The following is a 24849-nucleotide window of genomic DNA, read 5'->3' as shown; positions in this document are numbered from 1 at the left end:
CCAGCTCAGGAACAACAATTCTTATTTACTGCTAGTGGTAAAGTAAAATGGTGCAACTACTTTGAAAAACAGATAAGAAAATCTTAAGAAAATTAAAATATATACACCTCATGTTATCTTTAGATTCCATTCCTAGAAATTTAACTAAGAGATATTAAAACACACATTTATACAGATGTTGCACCAACTTTATTTATAATAGCCCCAAACTGGAAGAAACTCAAATGTTCATCAAGAAGTTAATTAATCAACAAATTAAACTGTATGTCTACAATGGTTAATACTACAGAGCAATAAAAAAGAACAGGCTTTGTAACACCATGATCCATAGAAAAAACAGAAAATAATCATGTAGAGTTAAAGAAGCCAGGAAAGAGAAGACCTATGGTATGGTTCTATTTTTATTATAATTTTAGGAAATAAAAAGTAATTTATAACACAAGAAGCAGATTAATGGTTCCTGGAGATTGATGTGGGGACAGCACAAAAGTCATCTTGCAGGGATGAACTACCAATGTGAGGAGGGAACGTTTGGGAATGAAGGATATAGTCACTAATTTCAGTGTGATAGATTCAGAGATATACACATATGGTAGAATTCAAATATATTCAGTTTATTGTACTGTAATTACATCTCAATAAGGCTGTTAAGTAAAATAATAAAATAAGTTAATTTGAAATAAAATGCACAAGGTGAAAGAGAATCTAATAGTAGTGTTTTAAAACATCAGTATGCAGGGGGAGGTTTATCATATGATAAACTAATTGTTGAGAAGACTTGAGTGTATTTCTATGGAAGTTTAAATATATTGGAGATTGAGCAAGTTGTTATGTTCATGTACAAATATATTAAAATAAATCCCACAATTATGAATAATTTGTAATGAACAACAACATCAAAAAGACTTATTGACTAATGAAACCAACTGAGAGGCCACAAACTAACATTCATGGTCAATTGATTTTAAATTTTAAAAGGCACCAAGGTAATTCAATGAGAAATGATTATTTTTCTCAACAAATGACACTGGAGAAACTGAATACCCACATGAATAAAGATAAATGTAAGCCCTTATTGCATACTATACACAAAAATTAATTCAAAATTGTTCTTAGACCTAAATGTAAAAACTATAATCACAAAATTTCTGGAAGATAAAAGAAAAAAATTTAAAATTTTGGTTAGATGGAACTCTTACATGTAGCACCCAAAGAATAATGCATAAATTTTAAATTAACAAATTGAACTGCATAAAAATTTAAAATGTTTCCCCTGATTTCAAGACTTTCTGGCTACAGAAATCAAGTCAATGCTGTTTGTTCAAGACAAATAAACAATGGATAGATCTGATCAGTCCATTTTCAATGATAATAAATATTTAAATATGAAAAAAACTAAATGTAATGGTAAAAATGGCACATGCCCAGTTGTGGTGGCCCTGGCTAGAGAATCTGAAGAGTTAACCTAACATAGTCAGAAGAATTAAGTTGGTTGTGAAAATCAAATTGTTTGACAGGCAATGCCTCGGCAGTATTTACTGCTCATAGTGAGTGCTCATAAAATTATTTGTTAAACAAATATTAAACTCTTTGGATGGGATTTAAGTCTTCTTTCAAGAAGCTGAATGACAAGATGAACATGCTTTGTATTTAAAAGGAGGCCTGTACCTCTTCATACTGAAAGAAATGGAATGTGGAATGAGGGAAAGATTCATTGAGGCCCATGTCTGAGATCCCAGGCCATAAATTAAAATCCATTTATTGTTAAATAAAATGAATTAATAAAGTTAATATCTGGTTAGATATTTAAATAAAATAAAAACCCCTCCTAAGTAATCTTGTTCCATTATTTTTTAACTCTGACTATAATTCAGATTCATCTTTATGAGTGAAATAAGGGTCCAATGGCCAGTGAGAAAGCCAAAGGGAAGATTTGTTTTGGAGGAGTTATATAATTTTAGCTGCTCTATGATTCACACATCATAAACATTAGCATCTGGAGGACACATTAAGTCATTTGCATGTGCTGTTTGGAATGGCAGATCTAAAAGGGTAACAGAGAGCTTGCTTTAGCATAGTCTGTGACTTTGAATAAGCTACTATACAGTATTGGGAAACTTAACTTCCATAGGTGAAAAAATAGGATTATAGTTAGCATTATACCTCATTTACAAATTGAAGGAAGGAATCAACTATACTTCTTAAAGTGCTTGGGCTTCCCTGCCACCCTCCTGGATATTTTTGGCTCATATGCATAATTTATAGAACAAGGCTGTCTAAAACTGAAAGACTTTGATGGATGTTAAAAGTAAAGTAGAATAAGAATAAAGTAAATATTTTTTAGGCAATTTAAAAATATTGAGTTTAATTATGTTTTATGAATAATTTAAATGTGGGTTTAAATAAAAACCTAATGCCTTTGACCAGAAGCCTAAGTGTCCCATGACAAGTGGGTTTTGTGTGATAGATGAATACTCAGAATTAAAAACAAACATGCACTAGAATGCAGCACACTTTTCCGTGACTTCCATTTTTCTTTCTTAAATTGCTGAGATAGAATCTTAGTGTAATTTTTAAAAATCACAATTATAGGATTGAGTTTTTATTGTGTAAATTCAAAACAAGAATAAATGTAATCGTTCCCAGCAGGCATTTTGACTTGCCTTTTGCTAAATTACAGCCAGAAAATAAACTCTTAGAAAAAATTTCAGGAAAAGTGACAGAAGATTATATACCAACTGTTAAAAATAATCTCTACACTGAAGGTAAATTATGATGCAAAGTAAGAACTTTGTATGTTTTCTTCACATTTTCCATGATGGGAATGGAAGTTACTGCATGAGCACTGATTACAGGATTGCAGGAAGCTTGTTGGCAACAAAGAGTTACATTTGTAAAATTAGACTAAATTTAGTCAGTTCCATTACCTGAAAAGAGTTTTTGTCCTAGTATCTTAAAAATAAGAACTTTTTCTGTGCCACAGTCTGGCTGGGCACAAAATAACCAAGCCACCACAAAATATTGTAGACTCCAACAGCAACTCTTTATTCCCGAACTCTCACGGGCACTCTACACTCCCTCCACCGGGCTCTGCATACCAATTCTCTCAGAATCCCGTAAGAACTCAATGGGAACTCAAGGAGCGGGCGCCTGAGGCAGCAGAATATGCCCTAATCCCAGCAGGATCAGCCCTAAACCTGGAGCCACCCTATTCCAGCAGGATCCACCCTAAACCCAGAGCCACCCTAATCCCTGAGCAGGGTCACCTTTCAATCCAAAAATGCCATGCGTCATTCCTACTTGGCTATGGCTCTCAGCATTTCTGGAATAAATCAAAGATGTTTCCTTATGCAGGAAAAAAGTTATGCCTTGGAAAATATTGCAATATATATTCACATATACGTTCAGAATATATATATATATATATATATATATATATATATATATGAAATTAAAATAACTATAGAACAATGTTGTATGGGTATCCAGTAGAATCCAGTGCACCTCTTTCTATTCCATAGCTGAGACTGTGGGTACAGCTACACCTGACTGCCTGTCAGCATACTTCAACTTTCTTTCTTCTAGAGCAATACAATACTGGGTCTCCAGCATATCTTCCCACGGACCTCTTACATTTCTCTTCAGTATAAATATTTTGCTTCACTCAAATGACTGCTCCTCTCTCCTGCAGACAGCCTCTTCTGTTGCCGCAAATTTCTCTCTCCCCAGATTCCCTTTTCTCTTCCTTTAGTTCAAAATCAAACCTCTACTGAAAAGCTGGTCCAGTGATATTTTTGTTTGTACTGAACTCTTTATAAAGTACATTATTGTATCATAAATGTGGAATGAATATGCTTTAGTTAGTATACCATAGTGTGCAATCCACAAGACATCAAGATACAATATTGTATATATATAGTAGAATTCAAACCATGTATATATTGGGGCATAAAAAAGAAACTTGAGGAAAGGATTATGACTTATTTAATTTTTTTAAGTATATGAGTGTGTGCATATTTGTGTATACATATGTATATACATGTATATATGTAAGTATTCATATTTAGCTATATAGATAGATTTCATTTTCTACAATGAACACATATATTCAGAGGAAAAAAGAGACCCACTGAACAAAGTCTAAATACCAAGTCATGCTATTTTATAAAGCAAGAGTAAGCACTATGCTTAAAAAAAACTTAATGTAATACAAAAATGAAAATTATTTTTATGCACTTTTAAGAGAGTATGTTGATATTTTCATTAATATTGTTTCATGTTGGTGAAAGTAGGAAAGATAATGTGTATACACATTATTTTAGTTACTTAAAAGAGACAATTTTGTGACTAGTTGTGTAAAAGGTAGGTTATTTAGTTCCACATTGACTTTTTACAGAAACTTTAGGGGTAGGGAAGCCTGAAATCCTATTCTCGACCATCTCCTCCCTCTGTGGAAGGTGAGGCATCAAGGTTCTTGGTCAGAGCATATTAATGAATCTTTGGGTATTCAAGGGCAGCTCTGAAGGAGGTTCAAACTTATTTTATAAGGAATTGAAAAAATGGAGTTCCTAGAAGGAAGTCTAGGAAACAGAGGCAATCGGAAATGAAGGTTTATTGTTTTAGTGGACAAACATTTTTGAGTTCCTAAAATAGGTATGACCCTGTCCTAGGTACTAGATAGGAATTCACTGATACACCAAAACAGATAAAAATTATCTGCCTTAGTGGAATTGATATTCTAGTAGGCAGAAAGACGAAGCCTATGAGATTTTGAGGGGATGCTAGAAAACTTTTAACAAATTTGCTCTTCAATGTTGTTATATTTGGTGCCATTATGAAAATTCATGTGGCCCCCAAATTTCCAGCAAAGGTACAATGTTTATAAATTCTGTAAGTGATTTGCTGTTATATTTAGGGTTGAGACAGACGAGGGGACAAGGGTGAGCAAGGGGGTTGGCAGCTCAGACAAACACCTTTGCTTACTCTGCCTGCTCAATAGCATGAGTACCTCCACCCTGCCCCACATTCTCCTGACACAGTGATTTGCTGGGTCCTCCAGGAAATAAAGCTATATGGACTACGTATCACCAAGCCGGGAAAAGACAGTCCCATTTTCCTTTTATGTTCTAATTTGTTGGAGAGTTGCCCAAACCATCTTTTCAGAGTTCACCAAAAGCAGCTGTTTCAGTTTTGATTTATGGCCTCTACCCTTGCATCTCTTCTACTTAAAACTTTTTGATGCCTTTCCATTGTCTTAGGAGACAAGTCTAAATCCTTAAAATGAGATATTAGAACTACATAATTCAGTGCCCACCAACTCTCACTTTGGCCTTATTGGAATCAAGTCCATTAAATGGATCCATAGTTTTGTGGAACCAACCCTTCAGCAGATGAATGGATAAAGAAACTGTGGTACATATATGAAATGGAATATTACTTATAGCATTAAAAGAGAAAAAAATTATGGCATCTGCGGGTGAATGGGAATATCAGGTTAAGGGAAGTAAGCCAATCCCCAAAACCAAAAGCTGTATGTTCTCTCTGAAAGTGGATGCTGACCCATAATGGGGGTGAGGTGGGTGGTAAGGGGCATGGAAAGAATGGAGGAACTTTGGGCAAAGGGGAGGTAGGAAAGGTGAGGGGGCAGAGGGATAGGAAAGATGGTGGAATGAGATGAACCTCATTACCCGAGGTACATATAGGACTACACGTGTTGTGTACAACTAGGAAAAGTTTTGTTCCATTTATATACAATGAATTGAAATGCATTCTGCTATCATGTATAACCAATTAGAACAAATTTAAAAAACTCACTAATATTGGCTATCAAGGAATTACTGTTAAGTTGTGTGATGGCCCGTGGGTTCATTATACTATTCTCTATGCTTTTCTTTAAAGCTTTTCTAATTAAATTTATTTTTTAACTAGTACATAGAAACAAACATTATAATTATTGAATTAGGTAACATGACATTTTGATGCATGTATACACTATGTAACGTTTAAATCAGTTAAATATATCTACCTCCTCAAACATCATTTCTTTATGGTAAAACTTTCACAATCTTTTCTTCTAGTATTCTAAAATATACAGTATGTTATGGTTACCTATAGTTCCCTACTATTCTCTCTGCTCTTATTTGAAAGTTTCCATGATAAAAATACTAAAAATAATTTTTAAATTAAGATATAACTTCAAATATTTAAAGGATTTCTATGTAGAAAAGAATTCAATTTTATAGAGGAAATCATGTGGAGGAAAATTTGGAGTCAATACAAGGATGAACTAGACAACAGAAGAACATATAGCCTTGTAAGAGAGTGACTCATGCTAGGAAATACTGGTGTACAGGCCTCATAACTATTCGTCAGGGCCACAGTAAAGAAAATAACAGCAATGAGTGAGAAACTAGACTAACAGCCTTCCAAGGTTTCTTCTAACACTAAGATTCTGTTAAGATTCCATTGATCAATGAATCTGATTGGTGCACATCTCCCAAACACATCAGAGCCTATTACTCTCCAGTCCTATCAGATATCATACTACTTGTTTAAGACTTTACATTGACTTGTTCATAATTTTTGCATATATTTGTTAAGTCCTTTTCTTAAGGCTTTCAAAAATCACAATCATGCCTTACACCTGTTAGACTCTTTTAGTCCTCGCACAATGTCCTGTACATACTGGGCCATCAAAATGCCTTTTTGAAATCTCCTTTCAAATCAGTCTCCTAACATTGTGCCTCTTCTTTGCCACTCACGTCTATGTCTTACCTATCACTGTACAATCACTGACCATACCTGCACCACATTCATGTCCCCTGACCTAGACCTAGAGGAGGGCTCTGTGCATACCTAAAAATATGAATAAAGAAATCCTTCCCATATCGTGAGGCTGTTAACTTTCCAAGTGATGCTGATTCATTCTGATAATCAAATTATGACTGTGGAAGATTGCTTTAATCACTGGAAATATAATTATTCTAACTGCCTGGCTCGTATATACCCCTTACCCAGGTGGCTGCCACCATCATGAACAAACATGGAGCCAACTGAAAAATGATTTGTTTCTCCCCACCACATCTTTTCCACCCTGGTGGTCTTTCCTCCCCAGGTATTCATTGTCTTTATACCACCTTCTGACTGTCTACATGAGAATTAGGGCATGTGTAGGGGTAAAACCCTTCAAAATGCCAGACACCTCACCAGACATTTTACCTTGTCAAATCATTTAATTCTTATGATTGGAGTAAGCATTATCTACATTTTACAGATGAGGAAAACTTTTTTCAAAAGTTTAGTTATTTGCCCAAACGTCTAAATGATAACCTTGGGATTTGAAACCAGATCTACCTGGCTTCAAAATCTATACATTTTACAAGGAAAACAACAACATCATCTTTCTTACACAAGCCTTGAAATAATACAACCTACAGGAAACAACTTCAGTTGAGGAGGATTACTGTCACAATGTCCCTAGGACCATCTTATCCTCCAACCTCTAAAAGCTTTCTCATTCCTATAATTAAACTCTAAAAGTCCAATATCAACAAATACCGATAGGGGGGAGGTAAGTCCTAAAATGCTTAGATAAGCTTCTAGACAGATTAAATGTCTTGTTTGGATCATGATTTTCTTTAGAAAGATCAGCCTTAAGTGACTCTTTCTAAGAAACAGATCTAACCTAATTCCTTTCATTCTTAAAACTTTCTAAGGATCCCCACTATTAATGGTCTAATGCTACTTTGGCTCATGATTTCCTTTAAGATTTGCTTGCCTATCCAACAGGCCCATCCCCCTCCAACTTCACACTTTACAACACCAACTATTCACATTCTCCTGCCCTCCCCAAATATCCTTTCTTCATGTTTCCATTTCTCTGAACACATTTCTTCTGACTGCCAGCTTCCCCCACCACCCCAGCCTGTCTAATCAACAACAAACCACATGTCAGACTCCTGTTTGCCCTTTGCCTGTGCTTCAAACACATCTCAACCACTTTCTGACCTTACTGATCACCCTTCCAACCATAATAAATGCATTTATGGACAATAATGCTCTACCATCGAATAAATACCTCTCTTTCTGCCATTATCTTACTGTGTTTCAAGTGAATGCTGTTATCTCCCTACCAGAATGAAGGGTTCTGAGGGGAAGAACCAAGTTTTTACAGGTGTGCAAATGTCTAGCCTTGGTAGACAGCAAATCTTCTTCATGTGCTAAACCAAGTAGCCATTAAAGCCACACCCCTATGGCTTTTGTTTCAGGAGCTATCTACTCAAAGGGTCAAGAGTCATTTTCATAGACATTTTAAGTTTTTCACTTCATGACCAGAAGCCACTTAAAAACTAATAAATAATCAACATTCTAATTGAAGAAACTATGTCAAACTTACCATCTTAGACAAATAAAGCAAGAATGAATATAACAAGAAAAGTATGTTGTCCAAAAGGGTGGCATCTGCTGGCTCTTTGACCTTTATCTCTAGTTGGTTTTCTGTATCAGCAGCATCAACAGGAGTACCTTCTGTTATAAGTAGCTCTAAAATTGAAAGGGGAAATGGCTATTTTATTTTATGCTATAGAATAAGAATTGTCTCTCTTCAGTTTCAATATTCATCGAGTGTTTCACTAAATATATGAGTCACAGTGCCTAGCGCAGGTGAGGCACTGGTAGAACACTTGCTTAGTGCAGGTGAGGCACTGGGTTCGATCCTCAGCACCACATAAAAAGAGATTAAATACTAAAATAACAAACAAACAAAAAAAAACGTTATGCTAGTCACTCCACACCCACATGATCTAGTACAGGTATTTTATGATTAAGAAATTATGTTTAATAAAGCCCTTTTATAATTTTAAGATAAAATGTGTACTGTTAACAGGTCTACTTTTGTGCATTAGTTTCTCATTTATATCTTTCTCTTTTGCTTTTTATAAAATTTCTTATTGAACATGCTAACCAATCCCAACTGTCCTAAAGGAAAAAAAGAATAAGCAATATCCTTTCATGCTGTAGCCCAAAAGAATGAATAAAGGAACATATGGGGCTCCTGAGTCAGCCTTCTTTCTCCTTTAGGCACATGGAAACTGAACAGAACTTTACAATAATACATGAAAACATCTGGAAGAACAACTCCTTTTCTCCAGCCCAAGCCGCAGGCAAGTATTTACCTTCAGCTTTAGCCCAGATTTCCTCTAGAGGAGGCGCTGTTATCAATGGAGCAGTCTCCTCCACTGTGGAGTGCTTGTACCTCACAAAATAGATCAAGTCTTGGATATCATCAAGCACTGCAGCCTCTTCAAATATGTTACTTTCCTTTATTCCTGTGTCTGTATTATCATTCACACGATTATCAAGCATTTGCTCTGCTACGCTCAAAATGTGTGACTCAGAGGCATGGAAGACCTTATCTAGAACTTTTTCTAGATAATAGGGCATTAGGTTATAGGGTAGGCTCTCCTGCTGTGCTGACTTCAGCTTTAAAGACATTTCTTGCAACATGGCTTCCAGTTCTTGGACATCAATGTACTTCAGGAAGCGTTGCAAGGACTTTTGTTCTATAAAGAAGCTGCGGATTATGGGCAAGTCTTCCTCCTGATCGCTAAGCTCTGGCTTTAGGGCTATATGTGGACTCTGTGGGAATATATCATCTTCAAGGTCTGCAGAAGCAGGACCCTGGCTTTTTGCGTCTGTGATATGCCCTATGTCCTCAAGGTCCTCTTTTGAGGTTTCTTTTCCAGTAGCCTCTTCTGTAGACTCTAAAGTGTTCAGATGTTCCTTAGGGTTGTCTTTTTCAAGATCGTCAGAATCTTTATCCTGAAATAATTCACTTATCCCTGAAGTCTGAGTGTTTTCCTCGTCACTTCTGTCAAAGAGTCCCTGGGCTTCCTCATCTGCCAGAGGACTTTCCTCCTTTCCCATTTCCATATCACCTCGTTCCTTGTCCATCATGTCTACCCTTTTGGCTGTGGTTTCAGTTTTCTTTAAAATCTTCCAAATTATACTCATTTATTGTTTGTTCTCTTTGGTTTCTAGATAAGGATTGATTTCTTTTTTCAAAAGTTTATAAGCATCAGTCTTCTCCTGTTCGTTTGAGACCTGAGAAATGTCTACCCTTTTGGCTGTGGTTTCAGTTTTCTTTAAAATCTTCCAAATTATACTCATTTCTTGTTTGTTTTCTTTGGTTTCTAGATAAGGATTGATTTCTTTTTTCAAAAGTTTATAAGCATCAGTCTTCTCCTGTTCATTTGAGACCTGAGAAATGTTGCTGGTTTTGTTTTTTTCACTTTCTGGCATTTTCAATTTATCTGGTAGTATTTCTTCAAAAAGTTCAAATAAAGTTTGTTCACCCTGAGCATTATCTGTTTGACTATCTGCATGAGGATGGCTCTTCTGAGCCAAAAATTGTTCCTCAAGATCCACAGTGTTTTCTGAGAATGCACTTTCAATTTGTTGTGAGTTTGCTACTACTGGTTTAGGTTCAGGTTCAACATCCTGGGAGACTTCAGGAAATTGTCCCACTTTTTCTATAGCTTTCTCAGAATCTTCATTTGCAGAATCATACAATTCCAAAAATCCTAGAAGTTCTTCTACGTTATAATTATCAAAATCATCTCCTCCAACATCAAAACAAACAAAATCTGTCTCCTGTAAGGAAAAGAAAACCATTAATGTGTCAATAACAAAGTATCACAAAAGCAAACTCATCCATGCTCCCAAATTCAGGATTGGTTCTAAAGAATCTTTGAGGTCAACCAGATTACCCTCCTCCAACCCCCACTGCCTAACTCCATCTATGGCTGAGTAAATCTGTCTTTTTCTAGACCACAGTGTTAGAAAGTCTATTCTTTCTTTCTTTCTTTTTTTAACATGGGTCATATTCTTTAAAAAGCATAATGAGTAAAAATGGTGACAATTTGGTCTCCAACTGCCTGACTCTTGGGTCTCTCTCAATTTGCTCTGAACATAAGTAGGGAAAGGCAAGGTATCACTTATAGGATCCTCCAGCTCTTAATATCTACACCTATGTTTCAGAAATTTAACTCTTAATCATTTGCTCAGGAGAAGCTGGAAGATCCTGCAGCCTTGAGAAAGATGAATCAGTTTTAAAGTATCTTACTGAGATACAAGTACATTGGATGGAATAAAGAATGATATTAAGGAGGCTCCTCACATTATTATTACCACAAGAACAAACTGAAAACAAGATTCAACAAGGTATACACCTTTCTCTTCATCAGGGTTTCACAGTCACTAAGATCTCTCTCAGGATTATGTGTATATTATCTAGTTTTCCTTCTTGCTACTAGTAAGCAAATTGATATAAAAGGAGCCATAGTATGAATGGACATGTTTTTAAAAAATTTCCATTCCTAATTAAATCTTCATAATATTCTGCGGGGGTTCCGGGGGTGGGGGAGGCAGTTCAATGTAGTAGGGATGAGTGATTTCCTCTCCTCATCACATGCATTTCTAAGCCATGAGGGATGCATGTAATGGGAAATACAATGAGAAGGCAGAGTTCAAAACAAATGAGTTCTCTGTAATCAGTGAACTGCTGTCACAGCTTAAATCCCAAGAACTCTCTTTACCAACAATGAAGTCCAACAAGCAACAGAAGTGATTTTATGGCCCCTGAGATTATAAAGAAATTTTAGGAACAGCAGCAACAAACCGGATGACTTTATCCATTCAGTCCATCTAATCTAAGAACTGTCCTAGCCTAGCAGTTTGCATATTCTACAGCCACTACAAAGAGCTGCCCAAAGATGTTTCAGTGTTGGTGGGCATCAATTACTATACAATTTAAAACTCTAGAAAATAATCAGCTGAAGTGAGAATTCTAGAACACGAAATCCTTTCAGTCACAAAATCAATTTAAGTCAGAGCACCATACAGGAATGTTGTATAAAGGAAGCAGTTGGGGCCTTAAAAGATCTGAGACTGAATATCACCTGAAACGCTCAGGTCCCCTTTTCCAAATCTATAACATGACTATGATCCCATATATGACTAAGAATAAGAAAACCTTTGTAAGTACATATTTCTAGCCTAGTATAAAAGTTAGAGTTTATTAATTTAACCTAAATATACTTAAAATGTCTAATAACTATCCAATGAGTTTTGCCTGTAAAATGAAATTATTTGCCTCTTAGAATATCTGTTTCAATATATTAGACAACTCTCAGATTATAATATAATCACCCTTGAATGCCTTTCAAACTTTTTTTTTACAGGTAGTCTGATTTCAAATGAAAATCTGACACACAAATGTTAGATTGCCCCCCAAACACATTATAAAACATTCAGAAGCAGTTAACTGAATATAACTGATGGATTTATAAGCCAGTTTACAATTGAGAACAAAAAAGAAATCCATAACTTACATCTGTTGGAATTTGTAGCTCTTCTTTAGTATATTCACGAACTACCTTGATGAAATCTTTTGGAAAGTATCCAAACATACGGCCAACCTATAGTGCAAAAGAGACAAATATCAAATAAATTCTGTACAAGGAATATAAATAAGAGATTTCTCAGAAGTGGCAGGAAATATACACATAATAGATAGGTATATGGTATAACCAAGAAAGAAAGTTGCTATAACAATTACACTGAGATTATTATTCCAAATAAAAATTAAGTACAGAACTATTAAAGCAACATTTCCAACCACTGAAGTTTTCTTTTTTACATTTAGCTTAATTCTCAACACAGAGCATATAAAGTTAAGACTTCTGAAGTAAATAAAAGATCTGCATAGAAGATTATTGGATACTATATGGTTAAAACTATGTAAATCAAAGCTGGTTATAAATGCAATTCCAAATAACCTCTAGCAAGAATTTACCTGTACATTTTGTAGCATTGCTCATAAACCAATATTTGTCTTTCTTAACCAATACACAACAGTCATAAAAATTAATAAGTAAAAACAATACAAAAATCTCTAAAATGTATTACCACGATAGCAGATGTATTGATAGTATATGCTTTCCTAGCTTTGTCCAAATCTACTTTTACAAGTACTTGGGGAGTGCTGAGGGCCATTGTCAAGTAGGAATGAAGCTTCAAAATTTCCTTGCCAGCGTACCCCATGTTAAATGGATTTCACTGTTGACATTGCATGTAAGGTGACCTTGCTCAAGGACCAAGGCAGATCCGGGTTTAGAGCTGATCAGGTTTGAGGAAGTATCCCACTCCTTAGGGTGTTCCCGGTTTAAGACAAAAGGAGTTTTAGGGAAGTTGGAGGTTGAAGATTATTGCTGCTGGGAGTAGGGCGTGCCTGCAGCCTGAGTTCCCGCTGAGTTCTCCTGGAGAAAAAGTTTTTAGGAGGTGAATTGTTCGGGAGATTGGATTGCCCCTGAACCTGTGTGGAGGCGGTGTGAGTTGGGAATAAAGAATTGCTGTTTGAATCTACAAGGCTGTGAGTGCCTCCTGATTCTGTGCCCAGCCAAGACTGTGGCATTATGGTGGCCCGTACGTGGGATGTCTGAAGCTTGGGGGTAAGTGAATTTGCTCTCTCCTGAAGGAGAGCAAAAAAATGGGTGTGACCATTTCAAAAAACAATGTGTTCTTGTTTTGATTTATTTTGTTTTCATTTCAAGTGACCTGTTCCTAGAACTTTCTCAGGCAAACTAAGAAAAATGGTTGACTCAAGGTTTGAAGTTGTTCGCCTCCAAGGAAGAAAAATTGTTAGAGGAAGGAGGTACCCCAGTAAGACCAAGAAAAACTATGGCATATGTTGCTACAATACAAAAATGTAGCCCATGGCTTTATAAAGATGAGTTATTAAGTATATCGATGGGACCATTATGGTATCCTGTAGAAGGATTTTTCTTCTACAAGAAAGAGATGACTAGTTCTGTTCACTATACTTGTCTTGGTTTTTACAGACAGCTGACTCATTTACAAAGCTAAAATGTTAAAATATCAACCACTAAATATGAAATCAAGTACTCTTTACTTATTAAGTTCCATAAGGTAATATATTTAAACATTATGTGTGTTTTCATAAATTGGCAAATGGAAAAATGTTTAATATTGCTTTGGTCTGTGTCTTTGCTGAAACAAGGTTACTAAGTGTTAAGATTCTATCATGTGTAATTTATATACAGAGAGTATAAGAAGTTTCAGCTGGGTTTCAATTACAGTATAACAGTACCTTAAAAAACATGAAACTATTTCATCTTATTAAAGTGGAGTAATTTTATAAGGGTTGTTTTAGAATGTGAATTTATAAAAAGGGTTAATGGTTAAAAAAGAGATATAAAAAGATTCAAGATGTGGAAATATATTTTAATATACAAGGTTAAAGGAAAAAGAAATGTTTCTAGTTGAGATAATCTCTGTGTGGTAAAGTGAAAAGTTGTAAAATGCCATTTAAAAAGATTTTGAGGAAACTAGATTTAATTTAAAAGCTTGAGAAAGGTAGAAAGAAAAAAAAGGTATTTGTACATGGCAGATTGAGACAAAGCTTCTTAATGGAGTAAAAAGGAGCCTTTGGTTGAAGGGCAGCCATGTAAACTAATATTAAGCGATTTAAACAAAATCTAAGCCTCGTTTAAAAGAGTGAAGCTGTAGGTGGTGAAAAAGTACATTTAAAAGTACAGTATAGATGATAAATGAAATGCTTTAAAAGGTTAAATTGACGGTTGTTGAGATACCTTCATGGCGGGAAAAAAGATTGCTCTACTCATCAAACTATTAAAATGTACTTATTAAACTAAAAAGAGAGAGATGAGATAATCTTTGTTTGGTAAAGTAAAAAGTTGTAAAATGTCTAAGTACATTGCAAAAAGCTTTAAAAGGTTAAATTGAAGGTGGTTAAGATGCCTTCATGATGGAGGAAAAAAAATACAACCCATGAAAATGGGAAGATAATAAGATAAAATATTTAGATAAAGAAGATTAAAAATTTGAAGTGGAAAACTTCAAAAACAGAAGTACAAAAAGGTAAAAAAAAGAGAGAAGATGTAGAAAGATAAAGATATAGGAAGATAAAAAGATGTAGAAAGACAAGAATTTTATACCCACAAAATAGGAAATGAAAGAAAACTAGGAGAGAAGAAAGCAACTAAGGGTAAATATAAAAACCTTAGAAGAAAACTAGAAGATAGAAATAAGATGGAAAATGGTTAAAAATGTCAAGTAAACGTATTTCAGATAGAAAATACAAAGGGCTAAGACAACTATGGTTTCAAACCACATCTAAAAATTAAAAGGACTAAAGTAATTCTAAAAACTAAGGCAAAATGCTTTTGAAAGACTTAAATTTAAAAGGATCTTAAAGGGGTATATATCCCCCAAAGATAAACTTAAAATAACCCTTTTTTTACTCTAAACTTTTTAAATTTGGATTCATCAGGACTTAATGCTGCGGAAAGACATATGTATCCAAAAAATGTACGTAAGCCTAAGGTACTTTGGAAAGATATTCTAACAGGACATTGGAAAGCTCCTGACCCAGTGTTTGTCTGGAGTCGGGGTTCTGTTTTTGTGTTTCCACAGGGAGAACAGCAGCCGATTTAGATTCCAGAGACACTAACTAAAACAATTTCTACAGACCAAAAAGAAGATAATTTGACTCAAATCCATAACAGCTGATATCCAGAGCTCCAGCTTGGCTATTCTTACATCTGCGACAGTGATTAACCACGGTGCCTTTTTTCAATATCTATTTTATTATTGCCTTTTTCCCACATCATAAAGTTCTATTTTATTTTTTGAGCTCATACAAACCTAGGTTAATGTTTTTCTGATCAGCTTTGTTTTTTGACTGTGTTTTATTTTTTGACTGTGGAGTTTTTAAAACATTGCAATGGAGATTTTACCTAGGTAAAGCTACAAGGCTGTTATTATTGTCTTATGTGTTGTATGTTATGAGTGCACTGTTTTGTGTTGCATGTCAGTATGTGTGTATGTCCATATTTTTATATGAGGAGCGCTCATGAAAAAATGGATCCGAATTTTCTTTTTTTTTATTCACGTGATTTAAGTGGTTTAATCTAAATTAGGTAAACAGCTGTTAATGATTGTTTTCAAAGGTGGTTAACAGATCTGTTTGCTTACTATTGTTTTTAAAGGTGATTAACAGATCTGTTTGTTTACTTTCACTTTTCCTTTTCATTATATTTAATAATTCTGTTCAGGATAATGTCTCTTTAACATCATTGCCAGAATTCCCATCTCCATCCCAGTGCCAGTGAAGACTAAGAAAACCAAACTACAGCTTCTATGATAGCTATCACAGTAAACTGTATAAACTGATGCATCAATGAATATAACTCAACAAGTAATGCTCAATCAAGGACTTGATTTACTTTGGGAGGAAATGAACATATTGATAGACTCCTCCGATTTGAACTGCTTGCAGAACTTGCTTGGACTATATATGAGTTGCATGCATTGTGAACTATCGTCTGGTGCAGCGAATTGTGGTACTGCTGGCATATCCTTGCTGATGGTGTCACTAGTGATGCAATTTCCTTGCCAGCGCACCCCATGTTAATTGTGGTAATGCTGGCATCTTTGCTGATGGTGTCACCAGAGACACAATTTTTCCAAAGGAGCCGTCAATTGGCTTGGTGTCGTGGCATTTCTGTATCCTCCTCCCTTCTACTACTGATGGTCTAAAATTTGGGGGCCAACAGAGGTGAGGCAAGAACCTCACCCCCCCACTGGCACCAAGGTTAATTTTGGGGGCCAACAGAGGTGAGGCAAGAACCTCACCCACCCACACTGGTGCTTAGGCCTATCCACAAGCATGGCTGAATGCTGGACCGGTAGTCAGTGACGGGTTGATCTGGTTGCAGTGGATTCAACCCAAGACAGGAAACTGACGTCTAAAGGTCAGTTCTCCCATGACGGGTAAGAACCATATGTTGAATTGGACAACCTACCAGGCACGGTCCTTTAGCCACATTGCTTGTTGTTTAATTAATCAGAAGGGGGGAGAAAATTAATGCTGCAGTCTTGGCTGGGCACAGAATCAGGAGGCACTCACAGCCTTGTAGATTCAAACAGCAATTCTTTATTCCCAACTCACACCGCCTCCACACAGGTTCAGGGGCAATCCAATCTCCCGAACAATTCACCTCCTAAAAACTTTTTCTCCAGGAGAACTCAGCGGGAACTCAGGCTGCAGGCACGCCCTACTCCCAGCAGCAATAATCTTCAACCTCCAACTTCCCTAAAACTCCTTTTGTCTTAAACCGGGAACACCCTAAGGAGTGGGATACTTCCTCAAACCTGATCAGCTCTAAACCCGGATCTGCCTTGGTCCTTGAGCAAGGTCACCTTACATGCAATGTCAACAGTGAAATCCATTTAACATGGGGCATGCTGGCAAAGAAATTTTGAAGCTTCATTCCTACTTGACAATGGCCCTCAGCAGGGGAGAAAATAAAATTACAATATAATGCATATGAAACCACATATCAAGCTTCAGTTTCACCCAAAATAAATCCTCTGCAGAAAAGAACCCCATTTATTTTCAGCACCAACAGTTAAATTATATGAAGTTACATAAAGTGTACAAAAGGTATATAAAGTTCCCCTTGAGAAAGACACTCCTATTACTAACTACTGACTAAAAGGAACAGAAGATTCTTGCCAATAATTAAAGGAAACTGATAGGCAAATCAAATGCACAAAAAAAGAAAATTAAAAAAGGCATCTTATTACTACCTCTAAAATATCCCCATTCATGAATGTTCTTGTTATATCTAGAAACCATCTGAGAGCCAGTATTAGTGGTAGAATACTGCCATGAAGATTAGATAAGACGGAGCAATTAAAAGTTTCATCACTGCAGATAAAGTCTGAGACTCTAGAAAACCAACAACATTGCAGAATGAAAACTGAAAACTCAAAAGGAGAATCATTTTGAAAACTAAAGAGTTTTTAATTTCTTAAGTATAACACTTATGAGAGGCGAGTCTGAGGGGAAATACACTTTTCCCTTCTGATGAAAATTCTATTAAGGGTAAATTTGGAAAAGGGAAAGAAACCAGAGACGTATGGAGAAAGGGAACACATTTATCTCTTCTTAATCTGTGTCAAATGAGACCATAGATTATATAAAGCTCCATAATTACACACTGGGTGGTATCCCATTTCTTGTGATATGAAAAAAAAATGATGCAGAATCATGGAGGCTCATGACTGGAAATAATTTTTATATCTAATTTTGCTTCCATACATCATCCCTGCCAAGGTGGTGTTGATTTGATTTGTGGGTGGGGAGCCAAGAACTGCCACAAGAGAACAAATTCTGCAGAAGCTACTATCAGAACAAATGTACTTAAGTGCCAGTGCCCTGAAAGGAAATATTCAAAAGGAAGATTGATTAGACAGGGGTCCTTTCCTAACTGAGTTTTTCATTTTATAGGGAGCTAAGATAAAACACAACCTGACTGAAGGCAAAGAAGACAAATGAATGCCAGAGGAGCAATGCAAACAAGGTGCCACCCAAACACTCATCAGTCAGCAAAGATCCTTTCTGGTCAGGTGCTGAAAGCAGGGCTCCTCAGGAAGACAGGATGAGTGCTGCCACCAAGAATGGCAAGAGTCCTAGGGATGAACAGAGTTAACAGGCTACAATGTGAGAGGAGAAAATGCAAATCAAGCCCATTTATCCAAAAGCTCAAAGAAGGAAAGAAAGACGACTACTACATGAAAAATGCCACTTAGGTACATGGAAAAACAGTTCCAAGTTTAAAGGTTACCAATCCTATTTGGTATACTTGAAAGAAACAATAGATGGTTCTTTATATGGAGTACTGCAACTGGGACTCTGTCTAAATATAAAGTTTGTACCTAGAGGCACCATGTTTCAAGATCATTCCCTAAGAGTCAGAAATGGCAACAAAATGAAACTAGCTTTCCATAGGGATTACTCTTATTTTCTGTCTTATTTTCTGCTGTGTGGTGTTTTATTTAGGGTGAGAACTTTCAAGGATGCAACCCGGAATGTCTCTAAACTGGAACATTCCTACAGTCATCAAAGACCCTTGCTACTATTTTACGTAAACAATCCACATATCACATTTTTTTAAATGAAAAGGACAATACTCATAAGCCACTAGGAGGACACTCCTAGTGAATCTCCCCATTTAAAATATCAAAGCATGATATAAACAATGTCATGTCTTTCATCAGAAGATCCATACAACTGGCTGGAAGTAGAACCCCTGGGGGAACCTTCAGGCATAGAATATAGGAAAAGCAGGAAATGAATGACCCAGAAGTTGCAAAAAAGAAAAAAAAGGGGGGAAAAAAAGCACACAATGGACATAATATTCTGCTTTTTTAGAGTAAAAACAGCACAAATGATTAGGTAAAATACACAAAAAATCAACTTTAAATATGCATGCCTGAGTTACTATCTCAGACTTAATTTACAGGATTAACTCTAATGTCCATGAATCCTTCCCTTTTGAAGCAGCAAAGCTAAGAATTGTCAGGTTTTCATCATGATGACCTTTATGATGTGTAGAGCCTTCTGGAACTTGATGTGAGGGGTAGCAACCACAACCAGTTCAGTTCTGTTTCAGAAAGTCTCCTGACTTTCTATGCTGTGCCAGGCCTAAGGTGTGTTTGGAGCACAGGGCCTGGCAAAGAGGTCAGGTTAACTCTACAAAGACCCCAAGAAATCAGTCATTTAAATCTACACTGCTACCCATCAAAAGTAAGAATATAACACCTGTCAAACTTTTACTTACACTTCCGGCCCAAAGTTCTGGTGATACCTCTGCAAGTTTATAGTAGACATATACAGGGTCACCTTTTTTAAAATTCACAAAACAACAATCTGGTCCTGTGAAATCTTCAACAGCTTCACCTCGATACATTAACACTGTATATGAACATTGAAAAAAGAAAAAACAAACATTAGGATTTGATTTTTCACAGTCCATATTGACTCATCAGGAAATATGAATCCCACTATGAACAAAAATCAGTACTCTCTGGAATCACTTTTAATTCACCTGCTCAAAGTATCTAAAATCCTTAGAGATTTTATTGCTATAAAATACAATATTCCCTGCAATTAGACGAGGGAAAAGGAAGCTTCTCTATTTTTCTCTGTGCTGAGAAATAAAAAGCAAAGTGGCTACCACCAACCATAGCTGGTTTCAGTGAAACTCTTGGTTCTTGCAGGCCTCCTCAATTTTTTTCTGTTTCATAATCATAGAAAGCTTCATTTTGCAAATATGTAAATCCAAGTGTAGACATGGACAGGCTTAAGTATGGCTTCATGCAGAGGTAATAGGGAAGAGGTTAGAATATCCAGGAACCCCCAAGGGGTTAATTAACTTGAACTAACTGCTAAAAGACATTACCTTTAAGTGGCTGCAAGTGCTACCATGTAGCCGTAAACACTGTCAATTTCATTTGCAGCAGAGTTGCTGTCTCTGGGTTCAGGATCTGGGTAAATAACCAGGAAATATGTTTTCTCTGAGCAAATATTGTTGACTATATCCAACATTAAGATTGTTTCAAAACATCCTCATTCGTATTTTTTTTTAATAAACAAAATCAAAAGTGGGTATCCTATCTGACAAGGAACAAGTTTAACCACGAGAAAAGGTCAGGCAATACCTTCATGCTTAAAATGCAGGACTAGGATCACAATTGATCTAGAAACTGGTAGAAGCAACATTTTTCTTTTGGTTGACCAAATAGACAGTTTCTGATTTAAGATGAAATGGACAATAGATGTATGTAAAAAGCACAAAGAAATGGAAAAAAACACTTTTTCTAAAAGCCAATTAGAAGTAAAATACATGAGAATGTTTGTTTTATAAAAATATATGTCTGAGGAACAAACACAGATTTGGAGAGGGTAACTTGTTTTTTTGAAGCTAAAATAGGACTATTTTCAGAACTGTCAGCATCCTAATTCATATGTAATTAAGAGGCCAAGTTGAAGGTGAGAGACACTTTAAGGTGGGGAATTCTCATCACAAGTGGAAATGGCAATGTTTCTCTTGTTCCCCCTTAGGTCATAGAGGATTTATAAATCAGCAATTTATTAGGTGACAACATAATGCATACTATGGAGCACCTATTTAGTTCTTTTTTTTTTTTTTGAGCACTTATTTGGAAGGCACACAAGGACACCTTACATACACACCTCACTACTTCCTACAACACAACACAGACCCACCTGTTGTTTTTGGTCACATCTGTTTGGACACAGGCCATTTCTCAAGTTATGTTACCCCACTGAACCTAACCAACACCATGTCATAGTACTGACGAAGCATCAGTGATGAGATTGTCCAGGTATCCCACGTAGGATAGCGCTCAATAGCAAAGAATAGCAAAAATGAAAGAAAATATCATGGCAGCTGCTTTGCTTCTCTGAGTGTTTATTTTATTCCAGCCTTAGGGTTACCTCTAGGAACTTCTTAACATATATTGGAGACATCTTTTTTCTTTATTGGAGTGGAACAAACAATTCAAATTACAAAATTTGGTTTTGGTAACACCAATTTAGACATAAAGAGCTCAATGGTAAACTTCTTGGCCGTTTTAGCATGAATATTTTAAAATATGTACTGCTTACAATTTATGGACAACACGGTCATCAAGTTGCAAGGTTACTAGAAACCAAGCGGGAGTCCATAAGAAGTATTCTGGGCCAGTAAATATATAGAGGAAAGAGGTTCCAACAACACTAGTGACTTAGTCTAAAACTGAATTGGCTTATAAAAATCTTGGAGTATTTATTATTGTTATTGCAACAAACCTCTTCATCTGAATCTGAATGGCTACATCCTCCCCACTGCCCACCTCCAATCCAGGACTGGGAAGCAATTCTGTCCGCTTCCTGTGCACAGAAGAGGCTGCAGTTCCCAGGTGGCTGGTGCAGATCCTTGGCCTCTTTCAAAAGCAAAAGATTATTGGCCCACCTGCTACCCTACCTCAAATATGAAGGGAGGCTTCTATGCACAGAAATGACAGGATTGAAGCAGAGTTGGGGCCGAGACCTCGGAACACATTGCGTGCCTGGACTCGGTGCTCTTCCCAAGCCTAAACTCTAGTCCCTGTTAAAAGGCAAAACCAGCCCAATCCCCAGTGCAGCAAAAGGACGAAGGGGCCAGTGAGCCTTTCCCAAGGAGCCCCACCATCAACCTGCCGCGGGAATTAGGGCCACCGAGCCCTGGAGAGCATCTGCCCTGATACTGCACCGGCCCAGGTCCCTGTAGAGGGGGCAGAAAAGCGCTCTGCTACAGCGTGGGCACAACCCCATCACCCACTGAGATCCTAGGCGAATCCTGGAAGGGAATAAACTGAGAGCTGTCCCTGGGGAATCGTGTTTCCCAACCCCCGCCTCAGTCAGTAGAGAAAAATAAAACGCAACAAGTGGGAGTCGAAGCCCCCCACAACCCGAGCGGGCTGGCTGGGGCGCCAGCAGAGCCAGAGGGGACACACGCAGGGTCCCGAGGCTCTGTCACTCCTGCTCCCCACCCGTCATCCTGCGACCCCCCTCACCCAGCCCTCGGGGCTGGGGACTGGGAGATCGGAGCCCCATGCGGCCCCAAAGAGCCACAGTGGAGACCCTGGGCTGCCCGCCCGCCTGCGCACTCACTGCTGCATTCGTCGTCTGCACAGAGTTTGTGTTTCGACCAGCGCTGGCCGGTGCTTGGGTCCGGTTGGCCCGGCACTCGCCAGTTCGGCCGCAGCACTAACAGCCAGAAGAGCACCATGAACAGCCAGAAGACCAGCACCTGGGCCACAGCCATGTTGTGGTCACCTGGGTGAGCCGGTGAAGTAGGCTGTGGCGGGCGTCTGTGGGCGCGTAGGAGGTAGGGCTCAGGGGGCGTGTGGGTAGCCAAGTGCAGAGGGGTGGCACCAGGGAAGGCTTAAGCCTTTCCCGGGTGACACTTCAGCAGGGATATCTGGGGGTTGGTCCACAGACTCTACTGGAGAACGCACGGAGCTGGAGCTCCGTCCTTCTCTAGTCCAGACCTTCTCCTCAACTGAAGACCTTCTCCTCTAGTCGCTGCCTTGGCAACTAGGACTCTCCTTCTCGTCCAATCACCTGCCTTTGCTTCTGTGCCCTCACAAGCGACCCTCCACATGATTCTAGTAGTCACCCACCCATCCCCCCCCCTCCCCGCCAACTGGTCCTTCAACGTCTCATTTCTGGTTCATCCTGAACTAGCCCACTCCACCATCACTCCCATCCCCCATTCCTGGTCTGGTATCTCCTTTTCTGAACTACCAAATCCCACCCCTGACTTGTCACAGCTAGTCTATGGTTCCAGGCTCCCTCCCCTTCAAACTCCTAGAGGTTCCTTGAAGCCCCACCCCAAGATCCCTCTGATTAGGAAAGGGGAAGGTGAATGGAACTGTGAGTGAGGGTGTAAACTGGAGACAGTGGCCTGCTTTCTTTTAAGGCGGGGACAGGTGGGGGCAGAGATGGACATTAGTCTTCAGGCTAAGATCTTGAGATTCTTATCTTTATCCGTAAGGGAAGAAATTATTTAATTCAAAAGCATATTTTTAACTCTCATTTTGTGCTACCATTCATGCCAGACGCTGGACAAAGCCCTAGCATGGTGTGGGAATGGGTGAAAATCAAAAGAGAAGATATCTGATCCTGGTCCAAAAAAGTCCACAACTTAGTGGGAACCAACTGACAAAACCGATTGTCAGAGAAGAAAGCTAGTAGCTAACATTTCTTGAATGCTTTCTTTATGTCCAGTTGTTATTCTGAAGGTTTTATACATATCAATTCATTTAATTTTCATAACAATAGTACCTTACAGTAGTAGTAGGTCCTATTCCAATCCTTATTTTAGAGTAAATTGAGGCAGTCACACATCCAGTGAGCAATGGAGCTAAGTATCAAGCCCAAGGAGTAGACTCCTTTTCATCACAACCTATCAACTAACAAGCAATTGTACTTTCTGACAAGAGGAGCAAAATCTGATTTAAATCATAATATAGCTGAATTACTGATATGTACAGTTAAGGGGGGAAAGGCACAAGCTAGCCAGCCCAAGGAAGAGTGTCTGCAATGCTCCCATCCTGGGTGGAGCCATTCTCGTTTGTCTGTGACCAAGGGCTTGTTACTATAGTCTCTGCTAAAGTTATTCATCAACCTCCAACAATGAACCCATCAGTTGTTTCTCCAAATTAACTGAATCTTTAAAACTTAGAAAAAAGAATGTAGTCCACCATGTTCATAATGTTAAATAAAGAAAACGATGGGAAAAAAGGTGTGCACAAACATTTGTCTACAGGGCCATGAGAGGTCCCCGTTGGTCCAGTGTACTTCTGCGCTTTCTGGAGAACCAGTGGATCATACAGAGAAACTGTCTATCTGAGTCATTCTTCATTTCTTTTCTACCATGTATTTATTATGTTATAAAATGTATCTAGTAGGCATCTCTAACAACATGTTGAAAACTGAACTCATTTTTCTCTCAAAATCTGCTTTCAGTCTTCCCTATCTCAGAAATAAGAATGACAATTTAATTCCCATTATCCAGGTGCTCAAAGCCCAAAACTTACAAACCACCTTTGATCTCTTTTCTCTCACATTCCAACTCCAGTCCATTAGACAATATTATGTCTTTATTTTTATAATTTTATTGAGATATAGTTGACCTACAATAAATTGCACATTTAAGGTGTACGATTTGATAAGTTTTGACATGAATATACCCATGAGACTATCACCAAAATCAAAAAAGTATTTCATCCTTCTTTGTAATCCCTCCCCTCTCCTTTTCTGGGCTGTCTCCAAACATCTCCTGTCATCATAGATTGTTTTGCATTTTCTAGAATTTGATATAAATTATAAAGCATTTTATTTATTTATTTTTC

At 37.5% G+C, this 24849-nt stretch overlaps 1 protein-coding gene across 5 annotated transcripts in view; it reads right to left on the bottom strand.

Annotated features, from left to right (window-relative positions):
- The window catches only part of LOC144373343 (transport and Golgi organization protein 1 homolog), a 101543-nt gene that overhangs the window by 18550 nt on the left and 58144 nt on the right, over nucleotides 1-24849 (bottom strand). For 4 of the 5 annotated variants that reach the window (XM_078036431.1, XM_078036430.1, XM_078036428.1 and 1 more), the window contains 3 exons: nucleotides 12390-12476; nucleotides 9174-10650; nucleotides 8396-8541 (listed from right to left, as the gene is read on the bottom strand). In XM_078036431.1, the coding sequence (XP_077892557.1) occupies nucleotides 10012-10650; nucleotides 12390-12476 (726 nt within the window). In that variant the 3' untranslated portion in view covers nucleotides 8396-8541; nucleotides 9174-10011. Of the gene's footprint in view, nucleotides 1-8395; nucleotides 8542-9173; nucleotides 10651-12389; nucleotides 12477-19727; nucleotides 19862-24849 lie in introns of all 5 variants that reach the window. The other variant, XM_078036432.1, reaches the window with a different exon arrangement.

Source organism: Ictidomys tridecemlineatus, unplaced genomic scaffold (genome assembly GCF_052094955.1).
Source record: "Ictidomys tridecemlineatus isolate mIctTri1 unplaced genomic scaffold, mIctTri1.hap1 Scaffold_36, whole genome shotgun sequence".
NCBI classification, from domain to species: Eukaryota; Metazoa; Chordata; class Mammalia; order Rodentia; family Sciuridae; genus Ictidomys; species Ictidomys tridecemlineatus.
Note: the sequence above shows the minus strand (reverse complement) of the source record. Positions and strands in the feature narration are given on the sequence as shown.